The sequence below is a fragment of the Wyeomyia smithii genome, chromosome 1, assembly GCF_029784165.1.
Source record: "Wyeomyia smithii strain HCP4-BCI-WySm-NY-G18 chromosome 1, ASM2978416v1, whole genome shotgun sequence".
Lineage (NCBI taxonomy): Eukaryota > Metazoa > Arthropoda > Insecta > Diptera > Culicidae > Wyeomyia > Wyeomyia smithii.
Window position 1 is genome coordinate 185,647,271 of NC_073694.1, and position 20,171 is coordinate 185,667,441.

The window sequence follows — 20,171 nt, forward strand, 5'->3', positions numbered from 1 at the left end:
GACAGAAACTCGTGTTAATTGCTGGAAAAAAGTCTATAAAATGATGAATAAAATCATGTTCAGCCTTAAAGAATCCACGCTACGCGTATTGAGGTTACTCCCGAGAAGCTTAAAAAACTGTTTTTCAGGACACCACATTTGCCAAGTGAATTTTAATTAAAAAACACGACTTCATTGGCCTCCGTTAAGTTTTATCACTCCATATAATCGCTTCCACCTAAAATGGTCTGAAAATACGTAAACTTTTAGAACCTAGTAATGGTTTCTTAAAAAACTGATGAAAAATTAAATTTTGAATAACAAATAAAAATTTTGATTTTTCACTGAAAGTGGAAGTTAAAACCAACATCTTGGGAAACGTTAATTTGAAGAGCATCTATTGAATTTCAACTTGTAAAGCCCCTAAGCAAAGAGTTTGTATGGCACAATCTCACCCCGGGCGGTTACACCCTTTTTTACTAATGGTTTTAAAAAGTAAGGATTTGTACTCGATAGTACATATCATCGTATTAGTGTACTGGTTGAGTCAGAGAATATCATTTTTTATCACAGAAAATTTTCTATAATGCGAATACAAATGACTTGACTACACTTTTCGTAGTTACTCCTCGGTGATGTATTTGAAGTATGAAAAGTTGCACAAAGAATCTCTTATGTAGATTAGCTATCGGGATTAATTTTTACCATCTTCAATGCTCAACAAATCAATAATTTCCGCTTTGTGATCGATAATGGCGCCGGTTACGTTCCTACTTTCGGAGGAGAGGAAAAGTTGTTTGTTGGTGTTGTGTCTTTAACTTTCAGAACTACAAGCATAACAAAAAACGTGTTTCCTCATTGAAAGTCGAACGTAGAATGAATCGAAAGTAACCATACCTTTTATTAAAAGCGTCAATCTTCTTCGTTTTGTTTCTTAGTGAGATCTCACCGTCGCACATTGTTTCCAAAGCTGCAAAAACGTGATCGAAATTATTTTGACCAAAAAAAAAAAAAAAGATTTTAGAGTCATAATGCCTTCAGGAAAGTTTATTCATTATTTATTCTCTATTTTATAGTAGTTGCAATTTTGTGATTTATCTACTCAACAGTGAGAAACGAGTTTTTTTTATTGTTGCGTATAAAAATTCACTCTGTTCAGAAAAGCTGTTGCACATTCTATAAGAAACAACTTTGTCAAAGATAGCATACTTCTATCTGCCTATTTAAATGGACTTTTGGTAAGGTTTTTTGCAGATTGCGACTTAAAATATATTTTTGCAATACAGTCATACCTCGATATAAGGCAACCTCGATATAACGTAACTTTTACCTCGATATAACGTAACTTTTTAAAATGTATTGAAATTGAAAATAAATGATACAGCAACTGTTTTTGGGGTGTAAATTGCTTCAAGATTATGTTCGTAGTAAGTTTTAAAATTAATGAAACTAATACGAAAATTGTCCTAAATGGGCATAAGAAAGGTTTAAAAATACTAATAGGTGATGTGAAATAGGTTTTCACGCATCATTCAGTAACAATTCACAGTCTTGCATCAATTAAAAAAAAAATTTTTTTTGCTTGTTAAAATTTTCTCTAAATTGGTATAAGAAAGGTTAAAAAATACTGATAGGTGATAAGAAATAGGTTATCGCGCATCTTTGAGTAACCGTCAACAGTCTTGCATCAATTAAAAAATTTTTTTTTGCTTGTTGAAAATTGTCCTAAATGGGCATAAGAATGGTTTAAAATTACTGATAAGTGATAAGAAATAGGTTTTCACGCATCTACGAGTAACCTGTGTATCAGTTGAAAAAAAAAATGTCTTTTTTTATTCTGAAAATATTTCCAAATGGGCATAAGAAAGGTTTAAAAATACTGATAGGTGATGGAAAATGGGTTTTCGCGCATATTTGAGTAGCCATTAACATTCTTGCATGAATCAAAAAAAAATTTTTTTGCTTCGATTTAACGTAACTCGATATAACGTAACGAAAATAAAAATAAAGTTGCCTTTTATCGAGGTATGACTGTATAACATTTAGTAGTGATTTTCTACAATTTTTTAATGTTCTACTTTGTTTTTTGCTATCACAAAACAAACAATTTCGTCGAAGAAAGTTTATTTTTATCTCTCATATTTCTTTGCTTGTTGACGATTTTATTGGAACAATGCACTAATTTACTTACAGATATCTTTAAAATCTGCAAATACACTAAAGTCGTTTTTTACGCGGGGGATACGTGCCGGGGGATAAAACCGCGTTAATTCCGGAATTCGCGTAAAAAAACGTAAAAAGCGACCTTAGTTTATCTGACTAAACCATTTCTATATTTAAGTATAAAAAAAAACATCTTTTAATCCAGATACTCTGGGGTCGCTTTTTACGCGGGTTGTTTCTATTCGGTTTTTTTTTTTTTAAACGGGATATTTTTACAATAACGCGGATTATTTTTACTCGATTCGGAAGATTATTTGTACACGGTATCAAATTAGTTTAGTATAAGTATATCTTATCTAATCTTTTAAATGCGGTCCATCCAACCGCGTAAAAAGCGACCCAAGTGTATAGGCGTTTGGCTCTCGCTGTCTTCTGTGTATATTTTTGTAAATAAAAAAGTGCATTATTTTAATAAAAATCCTCCATAACTAAATAAACTTAAGAGATAAAAATTTCTCACTTTCTTCGGTGAACTTGTGTGTTTAATTTTAGTTAACAACCTCGTAAAACATTGAAAAAATTTAGAAAATCACTATAAAAAGTTATATCAAAAAATGATTTATGGGGCATTCTAGAGAAAACTTCACAATAGTTCATTTAAACTAGCAGATACGAGTATAGTGTCTTCGACAAAGTTTTTTTTTTTATAAAATGTGCTAAAACTTTAATCAGTAAAGTGGATTTTCATATACAAAAATGAGAAAAATAAAACTCATTTCTCACTTTTAGGTAGACTAATCCCAAAATTTTAACTTCTACAAAATGGAGAATAATTAATAGAACAACTTTACTGAATACACTATGACTCCAAAGTCATTATTTTTTGAGTAAAGTATAATTAGTGTAAATTAGCGCATTATTCTAGTAAAAACCGTTAAAGGTTAAAAATAAATTTGAGATAAAAATAAACTTTCTTCGAAGATGTTGTTTGTTTCATTGTAGCAAACAAATTTGTAAAACAATTCAAAATTGTAGAAAATCACTATAGAAAGTTAAATAGCAAAAAATTTTTAGTAGTAATCTAGGGAAAACTCCACAAAAGTCTATTTAAAAAGATAGATAGAAGTATGATGTCTTCAACAAAGTTGTTTCTTATAAGATTTGCTACAACTAAATTGGTAAACAAAGTGGATTATTATATTCCAAAATGAGAGAAGTAAAATTCGTTTCTCACTATTGAGTTGATAAATCATGGAATTGCAACCTCTAAATCATGGAGAATAATTAATGGAACAACTTTACTGAAGACGTTACGGCTCTAAAATCAATGATTTTCGATCACGTTTTTGCTGCTTTGGAAACAGTGGGCGTCGCACGGTTTGAGTAAAGATGGAACCGTACGGACTGGTTTATCTCACATTATTTCGGCTGGAGATTGATTACCCAAATCATCGGTTGGCGTAGAATGATACATTTATAAGAAGGTGTTCAGTCCTTTTCCTCTCGAACGAATTTTCCGTAGACTTCTCTTCAACGTATCCACAAATCTCTCCGCTAAGCCGTTAGGTTGTGGATGGTAAGAATATGGCGAATACTGAGAATATGGCGAAAACTGAGTGCCGTTATCTGACACGATTGTTTCGTTGCAAATGAATAATTGAGCAGTTTGATTGTGGCTCTTCTCTTGTTGTCGTTGATTGGGTCACGTGCACCTCAGGCCATTTAGAGTAGAGGTCGCCTGCTACTAAAAACTAGACTCCATCCACCGGTCCTCTATAGTCAATATGAATCCTTTTTTTCACTGTGTGGACTCATCACTGTGACCAGAGATTGGATCTATTATGATAATGCCTAGATGTTTTCTGTGCTCCGCACTTCATTTGGCAGTATCACTATTGAAGTAAGTGATACGCTTATTATTCATATCCGTGCTTGTGTGTAAGTTTTTGCTTTTCCGTTTCAAGCTTACTGTTCTACTATACCGAGTCTCTGTCAATCCTAACAATATCGCCTAATTACAATTCCCTGCAGAGAACTTTCATACGTTACTCGAATCAGTTTTATTATATTAGGGACTTATTTTTGCTAGAAGGAGGGTCAACATGGGTACTGTAGAATTAAGATTGAAGGAAAGGTACCCGCTTACCAAAGTGGATTCTGTAACTTTGCGGTTACGGAGCTCTCTCCCACTATGCGAAAACATTCCAAGCCAGGGGGTACAATCGATATGAAAAATTTCGCCAAGGGGTACGCGAACAAAAAAAAGGTTGAAAAACCGCTGAGCTATATAAATATTAAACGGGATACAAACACTTATGGTTCTTACAATGTAAAAATTACCTTTTTTACCGACCGGTTTCGGGTAAGCTGTTACCCATCTACGGGGCGATGTTCAACTAATTAGTAGGAGAGAGTTACAATTTCAGTTTGGTGAGGTGGAAGATAGGCGATAGTATGGGAGCATCATCTTCGTTCATAAGCGGCTGTTCCGATGTCATGATATGCATCGACTCCCATGCATTAAGTTGCGACGATTTTCTAATATTTTTAAAAATTTTCGCGTTGTCCCAACCGACATTGTGTTAGAGGGAAATAGCATGACTTGCCACACTTGATTCGTTGGCTCGTTTGTTGGCTACAGCTTTCTTATGCTCTTTTAAACGAACTTTGAACTTGCGCCGTGTTTGGCCAATGTACACAGCTGAACAATCCTGGCATACAATTTTGTAGATTCCAGACTTCTCATTAGGCGGAATTTTATCTTTCGCGTTACACAAAAGATCACGTAGTCTGTTTTCACTTTTGTGAGTTACGTGGTAGCTGTGCCTTTTAAGGGCGTTTTTGATCCGGTTTGTAACTTTTGCGTTGAATGGCATGCTGATCCTCTCTAAATTTGCTCTTTCTGGTTGCAGAGTGGTGACTTCGCGTTTGTGTTGTTTCCGTTCGTGTGTGCGGATAATTTTTTCCACAAAATCTCCGTCATATCCGTTTAACTTGGCCGCTTTTTTAATTTTTTCTTTCTCGTGTACTCTTCTTTCTCCATCGGTAAACTAACAAGGCGATGTGCCATGGAGTGAAAAGCCGCTTGTTTTTGGGCTCTACAATGGTTCGAGTCCGAAGTAATGTACCGGTCCGTGGATGTTGGTTTCCGGTAGATGCCAAATTTTAGCGAGTTGTCAGATTTTCTAGATATGATCAAATCTAAGAAGGGAAGTTTTTTATCCACTTCCTGTTCTACGGTGAATTTGATCGTCGGATGTCGAGTATTTAGCAGTTCTAGTGTTTGTTCTAAATGACGTTCTTCTACGATGGCAAAAACATCATCGACGTAGCGCTTCCACACGCGGGGAAAAAAATTCGAAATATCCATGTTGAGTGGTAGTCGGCCATTTTGGGATCAGATTCAAAATAGTGTCTGGGTTCGAGTTCCAGCCTCTGGATATCATCCTAGTTCACGAACTACCCTTATTGGCTTCTATTTGGCCTTGTTTTCAGCTCTTACTGGACCAAATTTGCATTCAAAAAAGGCTCTACATTTTTCAATAGTTAGCATCCAAAAATCACGATTTTGCACATTTCGGTAGTCGCTTTCATCAATTTTCTAATCGATTGTTGCAAGGATGAAAGAAATCCGTTAAAAATTTACTGACTTATATGTTTTTGAAATTGGACATTTTTCGGTACTCCTATGTGCACCCCTACCCCAGAATGTTGCCATATGACGCAATTCTACGTCAAAAACTGAAAAGTACAACTGATTTGAAAAACATCGCTAGAGGGAAGGCGAACAAAAAAAGGATGAGAACCGCTGGTTTAGCTAACAGTGTGAGGTTTCCATAGAAAAATTGAATTTTGAGATATTTTATTTATGCATAATTGTATTTTTATGTTTTTTCATATTGTTTTTTACCAACGATGTATATTTCTATGAAGGGACAAAATTACTGTTTACTGTCAAAGACATTAGACAGGCGAACTTCGACATGAGGCACATTTCGATTTTCAAAAAATCGTACTTTATATCGATTTGTACGTTATATCGAATCAACAAACATACAAAAAATTCCCGAGAGAACTAAATTACAGTGAAAATAGAGTTTAAACTTAAAAAAAAAATAAAAAAAATAAAAATAATTAAAATCAATTAAAAATTTAAAAAAATCAAAAATATTAAAAAATAGGGTATCAGCTACCATCTATTATTGTCAGGTTTGTCCAATTATCGTCCGGGGGGTTAATGAAGTAAAGAGCTAATCTTTTGCAGGAAGACGCTCTGCATTATGAAGTATCATCATGCAAGAAATTAACGCTCTAGGATATCATTTACCCCCCGGATGATAATAGGTAAAACCTGATGATAATAGAGCCGATACCCTAAAGAAAAAACCAAAAATAAAAATAAAAAATAAAAACGCTATGAAACATACCAAATTCTACTCAGAATTGAGTTTAATGAAAGTTTAACCAAGTACGCAGCATGTTTTCATTGGTTTTTCATTTCCAAATCGTTATTTTAGAGAGTCAGTTATCTTTACTTAACCCAATTACTGGATATTCATCCATTGCAAAAAAACTGTGTGCTCAGTGACCAGCCTTGTTCTTGTTCCTCAGCATCCTTCACCAGAATATTAGTGTCTCTGAAAGCAGCATCATCTGAAACGTTCAGGTTTTCGTGTTTATGATCCCGTGATTCATAGACGTATAGACACTAGACTGGGACACGGTTATATGGGAAAGAAGCGATGGTGTTATTTTTTCGCCCCCATGCACTTTTCGTGTTCCTTATGGATCCTATAACAACTGTTTAATTTTTCGCGAAATCATTTCTCATACTTAAGCAAGTCTGCAATAGTAGCATGCTGTAGCAGTGTTGCTGGAAAATTTCAATTGTGAGCCGTCCGTCAGACATTCAATCAGTTTGGGGTGAATAACTGTTTCTACAAGCATCATAGCGCCTTACAGTCTTCAGAAGAGTTTTTCCCAGGAAAATTTCCTACAAATATCATGTATCGACATATTTTTGAGACCCAACTGGGAATTTCTAGAGAATAAGCTTTGAAAAAGTGAATTTTCCCATATAAAATCGTATGGAAACTTTAAAAATCGGGCGCAAATCGGGCGTTTCACCGATCGATCTGAAAAGTTACACAGTTGTTATGGGACCCATAAGGAACACGAAAAGTGCATGGGAGCTAACATTTATTTTTTGTCCCACCCTAATAGACACTCCTCCACAAAATGGTTCAATGTATATTTAAGAATGGATTGAGAACTTTTTCAATCATATTTTCGTCCTTCAGGATTTTGAAATCTGCATTTTCTTTGCTGAATTTTAAAATGATTGTTTGAACCTGAACTTTTCCTTACACATGTTCATGGTGATAAAATTTCAAATTCACTCTCCAGTTATTTCCAGCGGGTGCAAATATAATTACGTTATTATAGACTTCCGAAAATTATAAATACACTTTCATTCTTAAATAAAACAAAATATATATTTTTTAACATTGTATATTTAAATATGCTTAATATTAATCTTAATGTACCTAATGTGTATTATTATTTCTGGTACGGTACGCAAGTTCTCTAACTTTTTCACCTCAGACCACTCAGAAGCTTCTGCACAGTGATTTCTTCGACCGTTTTCAACACTTTCGGTCAATCTTTTTTCAATTTCTCAAAATTGTCCGCTGATTTTATATCTTTCCCTAGCTTCGCCTTCGTCAAAGCCCAGAAAGTTTCGATTGAACGAACTTCTGGGCAGTTTGGTAGATTCATCTCTATTGGTACATGCGATAAATTGTTGGTTTTATTTCACTCTTTCTTGCTACCTGCCAGGATCCCGTAGAAATAACAAGATAGGGATAAAAGATTCCACCACTGAATTCCACTGAATTGGAAATATCCATTCCCTTCGGTGCGGTATAAAACTGCGGTCCTGGCAGAGTCTTATAGTGTAATATTATGTTGATTGTTTCGTCATCCATAATAACACACCCCGTTTTTTTTGGTGAGAAGTTTGACATAAGGCTTCCTATCCCTTAGTTCTGCGGATTCAGCCTGTTTGGTGCAACATTTTGGCTACTTCTGCTCCCGTCCTTTTTCTTCGGCACGCTTAACGTTAGTCGATGGAAGTACCAAGTTTTTTTGCCTCTTACTGATGCGTTTGCAATTATCTCTTATCTTCCAGTCTGTCGTGGGGTCAGCAGGTCCAGATTCTCAACCACGTGTCGGGGCATCTCTTCACCACACTCCCGTAATGCAGTTTGAACAGCGTCGTCACTCAATCCTTCTTCTTTGGTTAATTTTTCAATCGAAGCACCACTCACGGTGCCTCATTTGTGCACAATTCGTTTTCTTTGGTCGGTAGAAAAGCTACGGAATTTTAAACTTTCACGGAAAACGTTAAAAAATGACATCTGTTTTATTTAGATGTAAACAACAGGACGCTGCCACAGTTTGGCAGAATACTGCGCGTTATTCGAAATGGCGGTTAATCGTGGAACAGACTATGTAGGACGGCTGTTACTGTATAATCTATCTATATTTAGAGAACTTTGACCGTTTAGTCCAAAATCAGGGCTTTTGAAATGTCTTCTCAACTCTTAAAGCTGACAACTTTGAATTTATAGTGTTGGAAAAACATTCAAAATAACTTCTACGTTTGCCCAGTTAGAAAGTCTTGTTTCTGCTGCTTATACGTAAAGAAATGAAAATTGACATCCGCATCGACATCTACATCCGTAATCACATATCCGCATCTGCATCTGCAGATGTCAAAAAAATCATATCCGTAACATCTCTGAAGGCCCAAACACAATGGATACGTTGCGGCTGCGTTTGCGGCAATATGACAGTTAGCCTGTATATTTTCTGTCAATTGAACCATTTCCATTTTGGAGAAACCATTTAATTGCGAAAAAGTGTGTCTATAAAATTGAAAAATAAATTTTCGAATCGTTCGATTTATCATCATTGAGGTTTTTTTTCGTTTCGCTAGGTGACCAGGAATACATAAATAAACAAACAAACAAAAATAAAAATAGCGCCTACTCTTTGATCAAATCATCACACCATATTCTACGCATCACGTGTGATGTTAAAAGTTTCAATAAACGCCCTCCAGTGTGGCGCGTTATTCCTAAAATTTCTCAGTATGTATAACATACCAGCGAAATCTAACGAACGGATTTTTTTTCGCAGGCCAAAAAAGTAGTCTCCCGACTGCACGCGCAAACTCCGGACTGCAATAAGGCCCAATTTTCGCCGGCCAGTTATTCGCCCCTGTAAGTATCTTTTAACCTGCGGGCCTACTGCTCAAAGCTGATAAGCAGAGAATCCATTCAACTCAATTCGTTTTTTTTTTTTGCGGTGCAGCTCATCGTCGAAACGCTTGGAGCAGGATGGTCCCAGCCGGTCGGGAAACGTGGTGTACACCTTCGGCAGTGCACTTCTACTCAAACAAACCAGCTGGTCAACGGAATCGGAAGAAATTCGCAGGCTAGTCGCGATCGAGGTGCGTCTTTACAAAGGTAACCAGCTGACGGGGCAGGACAATCCTACCAATGAAGGGCCGTGTTTTATGAGCGACGAGTGCAAGTACATGTACGACTCAGCCTACGATCGAGTGCTGATTCTGGGCGATAGAATCTACGAAGGGGGCAAACAGATTTGTCAGAGGCTCGCCGAACGGAGGAAACAGGAAGCTGAGCAAAGCGAAGCGGTTGAAGCGGGCGCGATTCTGCGGGATGATCGTGAGGCCAGCACGATAGAGGAGGTCGCAATTCATCATGTCGATTTTCCTAGCACAGATGTGATAAGTGTGTTGGGTAGAATTGTTATCCAGCCGGATAAGAAGGATGATTATCTAGCGATTGTAGATTTCGACGAAATGACGCTACGATACACAAAATTGGACTTCAGTAAAATGAAATCCTGGACCGTGTTTCCTGGTCAGACAGTGATCCTGGAGGGGGTCAATCCTCGAGGTACATCTTTTGAGGTTCGTAAAATTCACTTTGAAAGGAAGCTAGTACTGCCTATTGCTCCAGTACAGCTGGGCACGAAGTTGAACATAGTGATTGCGTCTGCTCCCTTCACCGAAAAAGAAGATCTGCTATACGAAAAGTTGTCCGACTTACTAGCATACTGCAGTAACAACAATCCAGATGTTCTTATCCTTACGGGGCCGTTCGGTAGCACTAGCAGTCCTCTATTTGGCACAATTGCCGAACCATTTGAGGTGTACTTTGAGAAAATTATGACCAACATTATGAGCTCTGTTTCGGCAAGCACGGAAGTTTTGATTGTAGCAAATCACGATGACATTATGTCGATGTTCGTCTATCCTTCGTTTCCGTATAGAATCAATAAGTTTTTTAAAAATCTCCACTTTCTACCCGATCCATGCGTGGTTTCAATCAATGGTTTCGAGATAGGCGTCACGACCGTGGACGTCATTAAGGACTTGGTCGACGCAGAGGTGGGCGAAAACCGTGCCGGCGATAGGATAAAGCGAGCCTTCAATTACATGTTCCATCATCAGACGTTTTATCCACTGAATCCACCACCGGAAAACATTCCACTAGATTTGGACCTGCTGAGCGAATTCGGAAATCTACCAAAGGTACCGAACATGATGATTTGCCCCGGTGATCTCAAGTGTTTTGTTAGGGTAAGAGTGGTCATGGTGTAGAGCAAAAAGGTGCAATGCTAATGGAAGTTTGTTTTTTTTTTTAGGACGTCAACGGTTGCGTTTGCATCAACCCGGGTCACCTGTCGGATCCTAGCAGCGGCGAAGGCACTTTTGCTCGTGTAGTAGTGCATCCACCGGATGCGGAAACGGCTGCGCCGTTCAGTTATATAGCTTGTCAGGTGGTTAAGTCTTAGCAGCTGTGGTTAAAATGTTAATTGTTTTACTGTTGGATTTGGATACTTTTTTCGAATTGTAATAATTGCTTTTCCATTTGCAAAAGAAACTTCCCTATTTTACAATTATATTAAGATGAACGTCCATACTTGTCATGTAGGATTGATTGAGGGATTAAATACTTAAATACACACTTAATTGTACAGTAAAATACGTATATATTTTTTAAGCTGATTCCTGCTCTCTCAACATTTGAAAAAAAAATAATTGTAAAATGATGACATCTTTCACTGCACAACCAAAAATATGAAAAGATTGCCAATGTCAGAAAAGGAGGTTGAAAGGAGTCACTATCCTTGGTTGGATAAACCTTTTTTTTTTCAAACGCATTTCTTGTGAAATTAGAAGAACCCTTCGTCAAGCTATTCTTAGGGATCATTCCTAAAAGGATGAAATGAGAGAGTGATGTGTGTGCTAGGTAGTTATTAAAGATGGTCGGGTTCCGCGTTTTCAAACCCGAATCCGACTCTTACCCGTCGGGTACGGGTTTGAAAATTTTTGAAAGTGTCGGGTACGCCTACTCCATACAAAATGGAAGGCGGGATAGCGATCACGCCTTTTTTTTTCTCGGGTTCGGGTTTCACAAAAATAAAATTTTCGGGTTCGGGTCGGGTTTGATCGAAAAAATAAATTCGGGTACGGGTTTGAAAAATGCCAAACCCGACCATCTCTAACTTATCACGGACTTTTTATATTCCTTTTTCTATTACTCATTCTGTTGTCATATTACTCATTCTACTACTTCATTCTAATATTCGGTTTTGCAATGAGCTTGTATTTTATTAGATTTACCATATTCTGAACACTAAACAAATATCTAAACATATAAAAATGCATTTCTGTCTGTTTGTCTGATCCACATGGACGTGATAGAATCTTCCCCCTTTTGAAGAGGAAGGATTGCCATACAAATGAAACACAAATTTCAGCACAACTAAGCAAGCAAATGGAATCAAATTTCGGCATGTAGAGGTTTTCGGGAGCTAGAAATAATTCTAATTTTTATTTGACACCCCTCCCTTCTTTGAAAAGGAAAGTTGTTCCAAACGAATGAAACATATATCAACATTTTTTTCCACAAAATAGCCTAAAATTATCGGGATGATGCACAGAAGCCAAAAATAAACTCCAGGCTCCATTTTGAAATCCAAAATAGCATCCTCCGGTTTATGGAAAACATCCTTAAAGGACCAGTTACCATCCAATATGAATATTTTCGAAATCGGACGGATGCATATAACCCAAAAATCGACTCCAGGAATCATTTTGAATTATCAGAATGATGTCCAGAGGTCAAAAATTTACTTCACATGCCATTTTGGAATCCAAGATGACTTCCGGTGTTTGCAAAACAGTCGAAAATGATCGAATACCACCCAATATGGGTAATTCCAGTATCGACATTAGCTTAATATCGACGAAATGGAAACTCATTTCAAATTTGTTTCCGAATATGATTGATTGAATGCACTTGCAAGCCTGGCGGCAAAAAACAATTATGTTGACGATTTGAGTTCTATTTCTCGGCTAAGAATTCTTTTTTTTTCTCGCTAATACTTTTAGCTTAGACCGTCAGATCCATAAAGAAAGGAATTCTTGAAAATTCCAAGTTGTAAAAATAATCACGAAAAAGTAACCAACTATCGTAGCGGATCTTGCTTCGAAACCTGAACCAAAATTATGTAATGGGCAGAGCCGAATTTACGAGTGATATGACCCGGGGCCCGAGTCTTGTGTGGGGTCACAGAATAAAAAAAAGATTTTTCGATCGTATACGTACTTAAAGCCTTTATTTGTCTTTGGAAAGTTAAACATATTGGGCAGAAATTTTGAAAAAATCATTCTACAGGGTTTTCTCACTTACATCTCCCAGTATATCGTACTCGCAACTTGACAATGCCAAGGTTACCTATGAAAACACTATCTTATGTTTTCATCACCATAACAACAGGATATGTTTTCACAGGTGACGCATTAACTCTTACCGAGTGGTAAATGTCTTTGAAAATTCGAAGTCGACCCCGTGGTGGCTCGAAGCCAGCCATTTGTGCCTTCAATACACTATATGAATGCACGAGTCGGACGATTATTGATAGGGGAAGTCTCCGCTCTACCACCAACGACAACGGTTTGAGGTTAGTTAACCTCGCTGCGGCCAGGGGAATGGCCACCTGTAGTACCCATTTTGCACGTCTGCACATTAGGAAGCACAACTGAAGACATCCCAATGGAGAGGACTGCTCCCAGATTAACGGCCGCCACTTTTCAGTCGTCACGTCATAGATGTGCCGGTCCTTTCGAGGGCCAAACATCGACTCGGATCGATCACTATCTCGTGGTAGGCAAGATTTGTCCAACGTATTTGAATCGAAATCGGCGAGGAAGATACGTCTGGACATCCAGAGGTTATCAGTGGAAGGAGGGGCTGCAGAGTGTACTCGGAAAGTTGATAGACGGATCGGTAAACCAGCTGTAGTGAACCTGAGTGAGCAGTGGAAGCACATCCATGATGCAAAACAGCGCGGGAAGTGATAAGCATGACAACGAAAACCACGCGTAGTGGGTGGTTCGAGGCTGAGTGCCTAGTGGTGACTGATGAGAAGAACCGAGCCTGCGCTAACAAAATAGCAGCAGCTAATCGTGTGACGCGTCAAATGCGGGAGAAATACCGAGAGGCAAGAGCTGCCGAAAAGAAGCGTCACCGCCGTAAAAAAATGAGCACTACTTACGTCCTCGCGGAGGCGGAGAATTGATTCTGCAGGCACGACATGAGGAGCTTCTATCGAATGGTCAACAGAATCAGGAACCGATAAATCGCAGGTGGCCAGGCGTTGGAAGCAACATTTGAAGTGGTGTTGAACGGTGATGAAGGTAGGAGAGTCGTCGAGGGGAACAGGATAGAATTTGGGGAGGACGGACAAGCTATGGACTCATCAACATTGGACGAGGTGAAGGACTTTTCAAAGTCGGGAGCGAGCGGCTGTGTAGTGCAATTCATCAGATTATCCTAAGGGTATTGTCTGAGCAACAACTACTTACGGGTTTGTTGGAAGGACTCATATGCCCTATCTACAAGAAGGGACATAGACTCGACTGTAGTAATTATCGAGGCATAACCCTCCTCAATTTCGCTTACAAAATTCTTTCCCGTATCCTGTTCCAGCGACTGACGCCGTTGCAAGAAGCTTTTGTTGGAGAATACCAATGTGGTTTTCGAGCGGGATGATCTAAAACGGGCCAGATGTTCGCGATGAGACAGAAAGTTTCGAGAGCACAACTTGCAGACACATAATCTGTTCATAGACTTTAAGGCGGCGTATGATACAGTGAAACGCAACGAGCTGCGACAAATGCTTTAACATGGTTTTCCCAACAAAACTAATTAAACTGTTACGTGCGACGTTTGACGGTTTCAGTGTCAGGACAGCGGGCGAATTTTCGGACGTGTTTGTGACGTTAAATGGTCTGAAGCAAGGTGACGGGCTACACTCCAGTGGTAGCTAACTACCAGTCTCCAGGTAGTTAGCTAGGAGGTTATAAGAGTAAAGAGGGTGCATCACGCACAAAAAGCCACTTCCCGACATAATATTTAACCGTCGTTCCTGAAAGAGCAGGGCTGGAAACTCAAGGGGTTTTAGTGGGTCGGGACAGAAACCAGTAGGTGTTTGGGAAGTGTAACTACCCCAGCATCTCCCCTAGTCTCATCCCCACACCCTGAGTTCACTTCTCAGGTGTCTGTTCGCAGATTTCCCCGCCACCATGAAAAGGGGACGGGCTCTCGAACTTGCTGTTCAACATAGCGTACGAAGGGCAGGTGTGCAGAGGAGCGGCACAATTATCACGAAGTCTCATATGCTTCTGAGCTTCGTAAGCTTGCTAACGTAATACGCATGTCGTCGGAAGAGTTCAAGCGCAAAACCGAAGCTTTTGTAATTTTTTACGAAGTTGACAATTTTGTTGAAGAGCTGAAAGTTTGGTATCAACATTGCAGCAGCATGAGGGCAGACCGTAGGAACTTTGAAGAGCTGGATCTTGTAGACATGCTAGCTGAAGCCAGTTCTTTCTTCCCTGCGACTGAGAAAGCAAATAAAATTGTACTTACCATGTAAAACATGCTCGATCGAACGCTAGTTCTGTGTTGAACGTCGTGTGCAAACCTGGCTGAGGTCAACAATGGTTGAACATCGGTTGAGTGCTCTCTCCTTGTTGAGTGTTGCTGAGAGTGAGTGTGAAATGAGGCACTTGAAATGGTCCGGTGTTTGATTCTGGACCTGAAAAGCTTCACAGGCTTGATTGACGTCGCCGCCGTAGCTGATAATATCTTCAGATTCACATTTCACTAACTGCAGACACATGAACCGCTTCCGGAACGTTGACGTTTGATGCCCGAAGATTTTATTGAGAATCTTGACTGTGTCTTAAAACTTCACGTCCTTGGGAAGCTTTTGCAGGAAGTAGTTGAGATAGCGGCTGTGCGAAGGGGTGTCCAGCTTTCGGAGATGTAGACGTACCTTCGCCGCATCGTTCAGCTGGCCTGCATCGTTTTCGAAGAGGTCTTGGTAGCGGTTGAACCAGCGTCCGAAAGTAACTCCGTTTTCTTCGTCGAAGGAACTCGGTGATGTACGATGAGAGGAACTCCAAAATCTGCTCCGGGGTTTGATACTACTGCGGCTGCTGCTGGGCCGCCATCTGCTGTAAAAGTTGGGCCATCTTGAGAATCATATCTTGAATTCCCGGTCGCGGCTGCTGACCAACTCTATCGTCTGCCATGTTCGTGGATTATCGAGATCCTCGTCGCCAAAATGATATTTACAAAAGTTTAAATGAGCTTAAGAGTTTTTACTAAAGAAAATCTATTTATTTTCGAGGTTGAACAAAGAATAATCAAATTTTCCACTCTGATGTCAATGACAACTTTCCATTGGTTGCTTTGATGTAACAATCATCAAACACTAGTATTTATTTATATTTTATCAAAATACTATTTTCTTACTTTATTCGAAATTCTGGCTACGTCCATGTGTGTGTGTGAAACCTTTCTGACCACTGTCTGGCAGAGTTATAATGGAAAAAGACAGTTGCAGTTATCTTTCATTTCTGCAACTATCGTAGTTTCGGGATCTAGAAGGTATTAGCTCTACCGACCTTCCAAAGACCCTTTACAGAATGGCTGAGTACTTGCAGTACATTCCGGAGTAATTTTGCATTCGGTAAGCCCCGCCTCAAAATAATATTAGAATCTTAGAGATTTTATTATTATTTTCAGACTTTTAATTCATTTGATACATTTAATCAAAAAATTGACCCGTAATAAATAGCATGTTGTTATATTTATTGACTAGGTGTGCCAAATACTAAAACGAATAAATCTTACCATCTACAGGTCGGACTCGATTATCCAGATTTTAATTTTTCTGGTGTTCGTTTCTAATTTTTATTCCTAAATTTTACCATCCCTTCAAGCATATTTGTTACCATTATGCGGCATGTTTGGGACATGTTCAAATTAAGTGAAAATAATCAAAGTCCAATTTATTTATTATTTGCTTTTCAAGATTTTAGCCCTTTTCGCCTCAAAAATAATTTCCGATTACGCCACTGCATCATACAAGTAAAATAAAAAAGAAAATATTTCTTTTATGTTCGTTACTCGCAAATTTAAATTTTTTTTTTCTGTTATTCGATTGTCCGGGAAACTTGATTTTCCGGAATGAAAAATTTTCTTATGTTCCGGAGAATTGTGTCCGACCCGTATACGTACCAAGTTATAACCTATGTATGTACCAATATTTTACCTAAAATTTGATGACAAATTGATAAACTTGTAATGAATAATGTGTCAATCGATCCGCAATTGCAACACTAAGAAAATTAAACTAAAAATATTAATGATAAATTAAAAAATATAAGCAAAAAAGGCATTCATTTGTAATGCATTTGCTCCATTTACAGCACTATCTGTCCACTCGGACATGCACACAAGCTTTCATGCAAGCCTTCATGTAGGAAGCAAATGACGCTCTTTTTGATTGTCACAATTTTGGAAATAACAAAAAGATCACTTTAGAACTACCTCCCGCACATGTGCACTATACTCATCTTTAGCAGCATCGTTTTAGTGTTCACTTCCACTATCACACGTGATTCCGTTGTACCAATTACACCACTATAATTAGATTTTTTTACGAGGCGATGCAGGATTGGCTCTGACACTTTTAAAAGCAGTGTTGCCGAATCCTTCAAAGCTGTGGAATTGTTTGTGTGTTGAAATCCGAATGCCTTTTCCTATCCCTCGCTGTACATTTGACAGAGTATAACATCGAAGATACGAAAACGTCAAACCTGATACAAAAACGTCAATGTCGGTCGGATTATTTTCATTATTATGCTGTTTCGGTTGGGGCTTAGCCCTTGCGCTTCTTAAGTAGACACAGGTTATTATCCAAAAAAGTGATCTAATCCAAGTAAAAAATTCTTGCAAACACAAGCAAGAAAACAGAAAAGAGCAAGATGTTGTACTCGATGTCATAACTCATAGCACATTCCCTCGTTGAAATCAAGGGGATGGCAGCCCTTTCTAAACTCTACACGTTTGACAGTAGCCAAAATATCGGGGCTTTATTTATAAATAAAGCCCCGAGGCAGGCGCCCAGCAAAACTTCCATATACTTTTCACTTTAGTCGGGAAGACTCTTCACTCATTCAACATAGAATGAGATAGCATGTTGCCATTCCCTTGGTTGAAATGAATACCTATGGTCTAGTCTAGTCTAGTCTACACTATCTCTGGTTAAAATGAATACCTATGGACGTAAAAACTGGACCCTGCTAGTGTCAATTTCGTTGCAGATCGTCCTTCAAAGTACATGAAAGTGTATGGCGTACCATTTGATCGTTAAAATTGTGCACTTTTCGCAGAAGACAAGCAAGCAGTCAGCTCCAGGTCGAAGTGTCCTTTGCTGTTCGAAGAAGTCGTCTCCATTCAATTCGGTCCATGGCTGCAGCTCGCCAGCCATGTCGTCTGCGGAGGCACCGCAGGTCGTCTTCCACTTGATCGAGCCACCTTGCTCGCTGCGCGCCCCATCGCCTTGTTCCAGTCGGGTTGTTATCAAGAACCATTTTCACCGGGTTGTCGTCCGACATCCTAACGACATGCCCAGCCCACCGTAGTCTCCCGAATTTCGCCGTTTGAAAGATGAGTGGTTCTCCCAGCAGCTGATGCAACTCATGGTTCATCCGCCTCCGCCATGATCCATCTTCCATCTGCACTCCACCACAGATGGTACGCAACACCTTTCGTTCGAAAACCCCAAGGGCGCGTTGGTCCTCCACGAGCATAGTCCAGGTTTCGTGGCCGTAGAGGACTACCGGTCTGATCAGTGTTTTGTAGATGGTTAACTTCGTGCGGCGGCGGATTTTATTCGAGCGGAGCGTCCTCCGGAGTCCAAAGTAGGCACGATTTCCTGCCATAAGGCGTCGACGAATTTCTCTGCTGGTGTCGTTGTCAGCAGTCACCAGTGAGCCCAGGTACACGAACTCGTCTACCACCTCGATTTCATCACCGCTAATATGAATTCGTGGCGGGAGGTTGACACTGTCTTCTCTGGAACCTCTTCCTCTCATGTACTTGGTCTTCGATGCGTTTATGGCCAGTCCAATTCGTCCGGCTTCAGCCTTCAGTCTGATGTACGTCTCCGTCATCTTTTCAAGGGTTCGTGCTACAATATCAATGTCATCGGCGAAGCCAAAGAGCCGAACAGACCTTCTAAAAATCATGCCACTCGTGTCGATACCAGCCCTACGTATCACACCTTCAAAAGCGATGTTGAATAGCAAGCACGATAATCTATCACCTTGCCGTAACCCTCTTCGAGAATCGAAGGGACTCGAGTGTCCCCGAAACTCGAACTACGCACATCACCCGATCCATCGTCGACTTGACCAACCGTGTCAGTTTATCCGGAAAGCCGTAATCGTGCATAATCTGCCATAGCTGGTCTCGAACGATTGTGTCGTATGCCGATTTAAAATTGATGAACAAGTGATTTGCGGACGTTATACTCACGGCACTTCTGTAGGACCTGCCGTACCGCGAATATTTGGTCCGTGGTGGCGCGGACACCCATAAATCCCGCTTGGTATTGCCCCACGAATTCCCTTGCAAACGGTGATAGTCGACGGCATAGAATTTGAGAGAGTACCTTGTAGGCGGCGTTTAGCAACGTGATTGCCCGGTAGTTGCAGCAACCCAACTTGTCGCCTTTTTTGTAGATGGTGCACACTGTACCCTTCATCCACTCCTCCGGTACTACCTCCTCCTCCCAAATCTTGGCAATAACCCAGTGTAGCGCCTTAGCCAGTGATTCACCACCGTGTTTTAACAGCTCGCTGGGGAGTTGGTCAGCTCCAGCGGCTTTATTGTTTTTCAGCCGGCCGATCTCCTCTCTCACCTCCTGGAGGTCAGGGGCTGGGATTCTGTCGTCATCTGCGCGTGCACCGAGATCTACTACCACTCCGTCGTCGTCCTCTGCTACATCGCCATTAAGGTGCTTATCGTAGTACTGCTTCCACCTGTCAATCACCTCACACTTGTTCGTGAGAAGGTTGCCGCCCAGGTCCCTGCACATGTCGGCTTGTGGCACATAGCCTTTGCGGGAACAGTTCAGCTTCTCGTAGAACTTTCGTGTGTCATTCGCACGGTACAGTGCCTCCATCGCCTCGCGATCTCGATCTTCCTCCTGGCGCTTCTTCCGTAAGACCGAGTTTTGCCTGTTCCGTGCGCGTCGGTAGCGCTCCACGTTCGCCCTCGTTTGGTGTTGCAGCATTCTCGCTCGTGCTGCATTCTTCTCTTCCACTAACTGTTTGCACTCGTCGTCAAACCAGTCGTTTCTCCTGTTCGGAGCCATAGTACCAAGCGCCGCTACAGCAGTACTACCTATGGCTGATCGAATGTCCCTCCAGCCATCTTCAAGAGTAGCTGCGCCAAGCTGCTCTTCCGTTGGTAATGCTGCTTCCAGCTGCTGCGCGTACTCCCGTGCAACCTCGGCGTCCCGTAGTTGCCCGATGTTTGGTCGCGGTGGGCGACTTTGACACGTGTTTC

The 20,171-nt window shown here is 40.0% G+C and overlaps 1 protein-coding gene across 3 annotated transcripts in view; it reads left to right on the forward strand.

The window, feature by feature from the left end:
* LOC129717287 (DNA polymerase alpha subunit B) overlaps window positions 1–11,222 on the forward strand; it is a 45,850-nt gene extending 34,628 nt beyond the window's left edge. For all 3 annotated transcript variants that reach the window (XM_055667150.1, XM_055667149.1, XM_055667151.1), the window contains 3 exons: window positions 9,346–9,428; window positions 9,520–10,816; window positions 10,882–11,222. In XM_055667150.1, coding sequence (XP_055523125.1) covers window positions 9,346–9,428; window positions 9,520–10,816; window positions 10,882–11,031 — 1,530 coding nt within the window. In that variant the 3' untranslated portion in view covers window positions 11,032–11,222. The remainder of the gene's footprint in view (window positions 1–9,345; window positions 9,429–9,519; window positions 10,817–10,881) is intronic.
* Window positions 11,223–20,171: the final 8,949 nt, after the last annotated feature.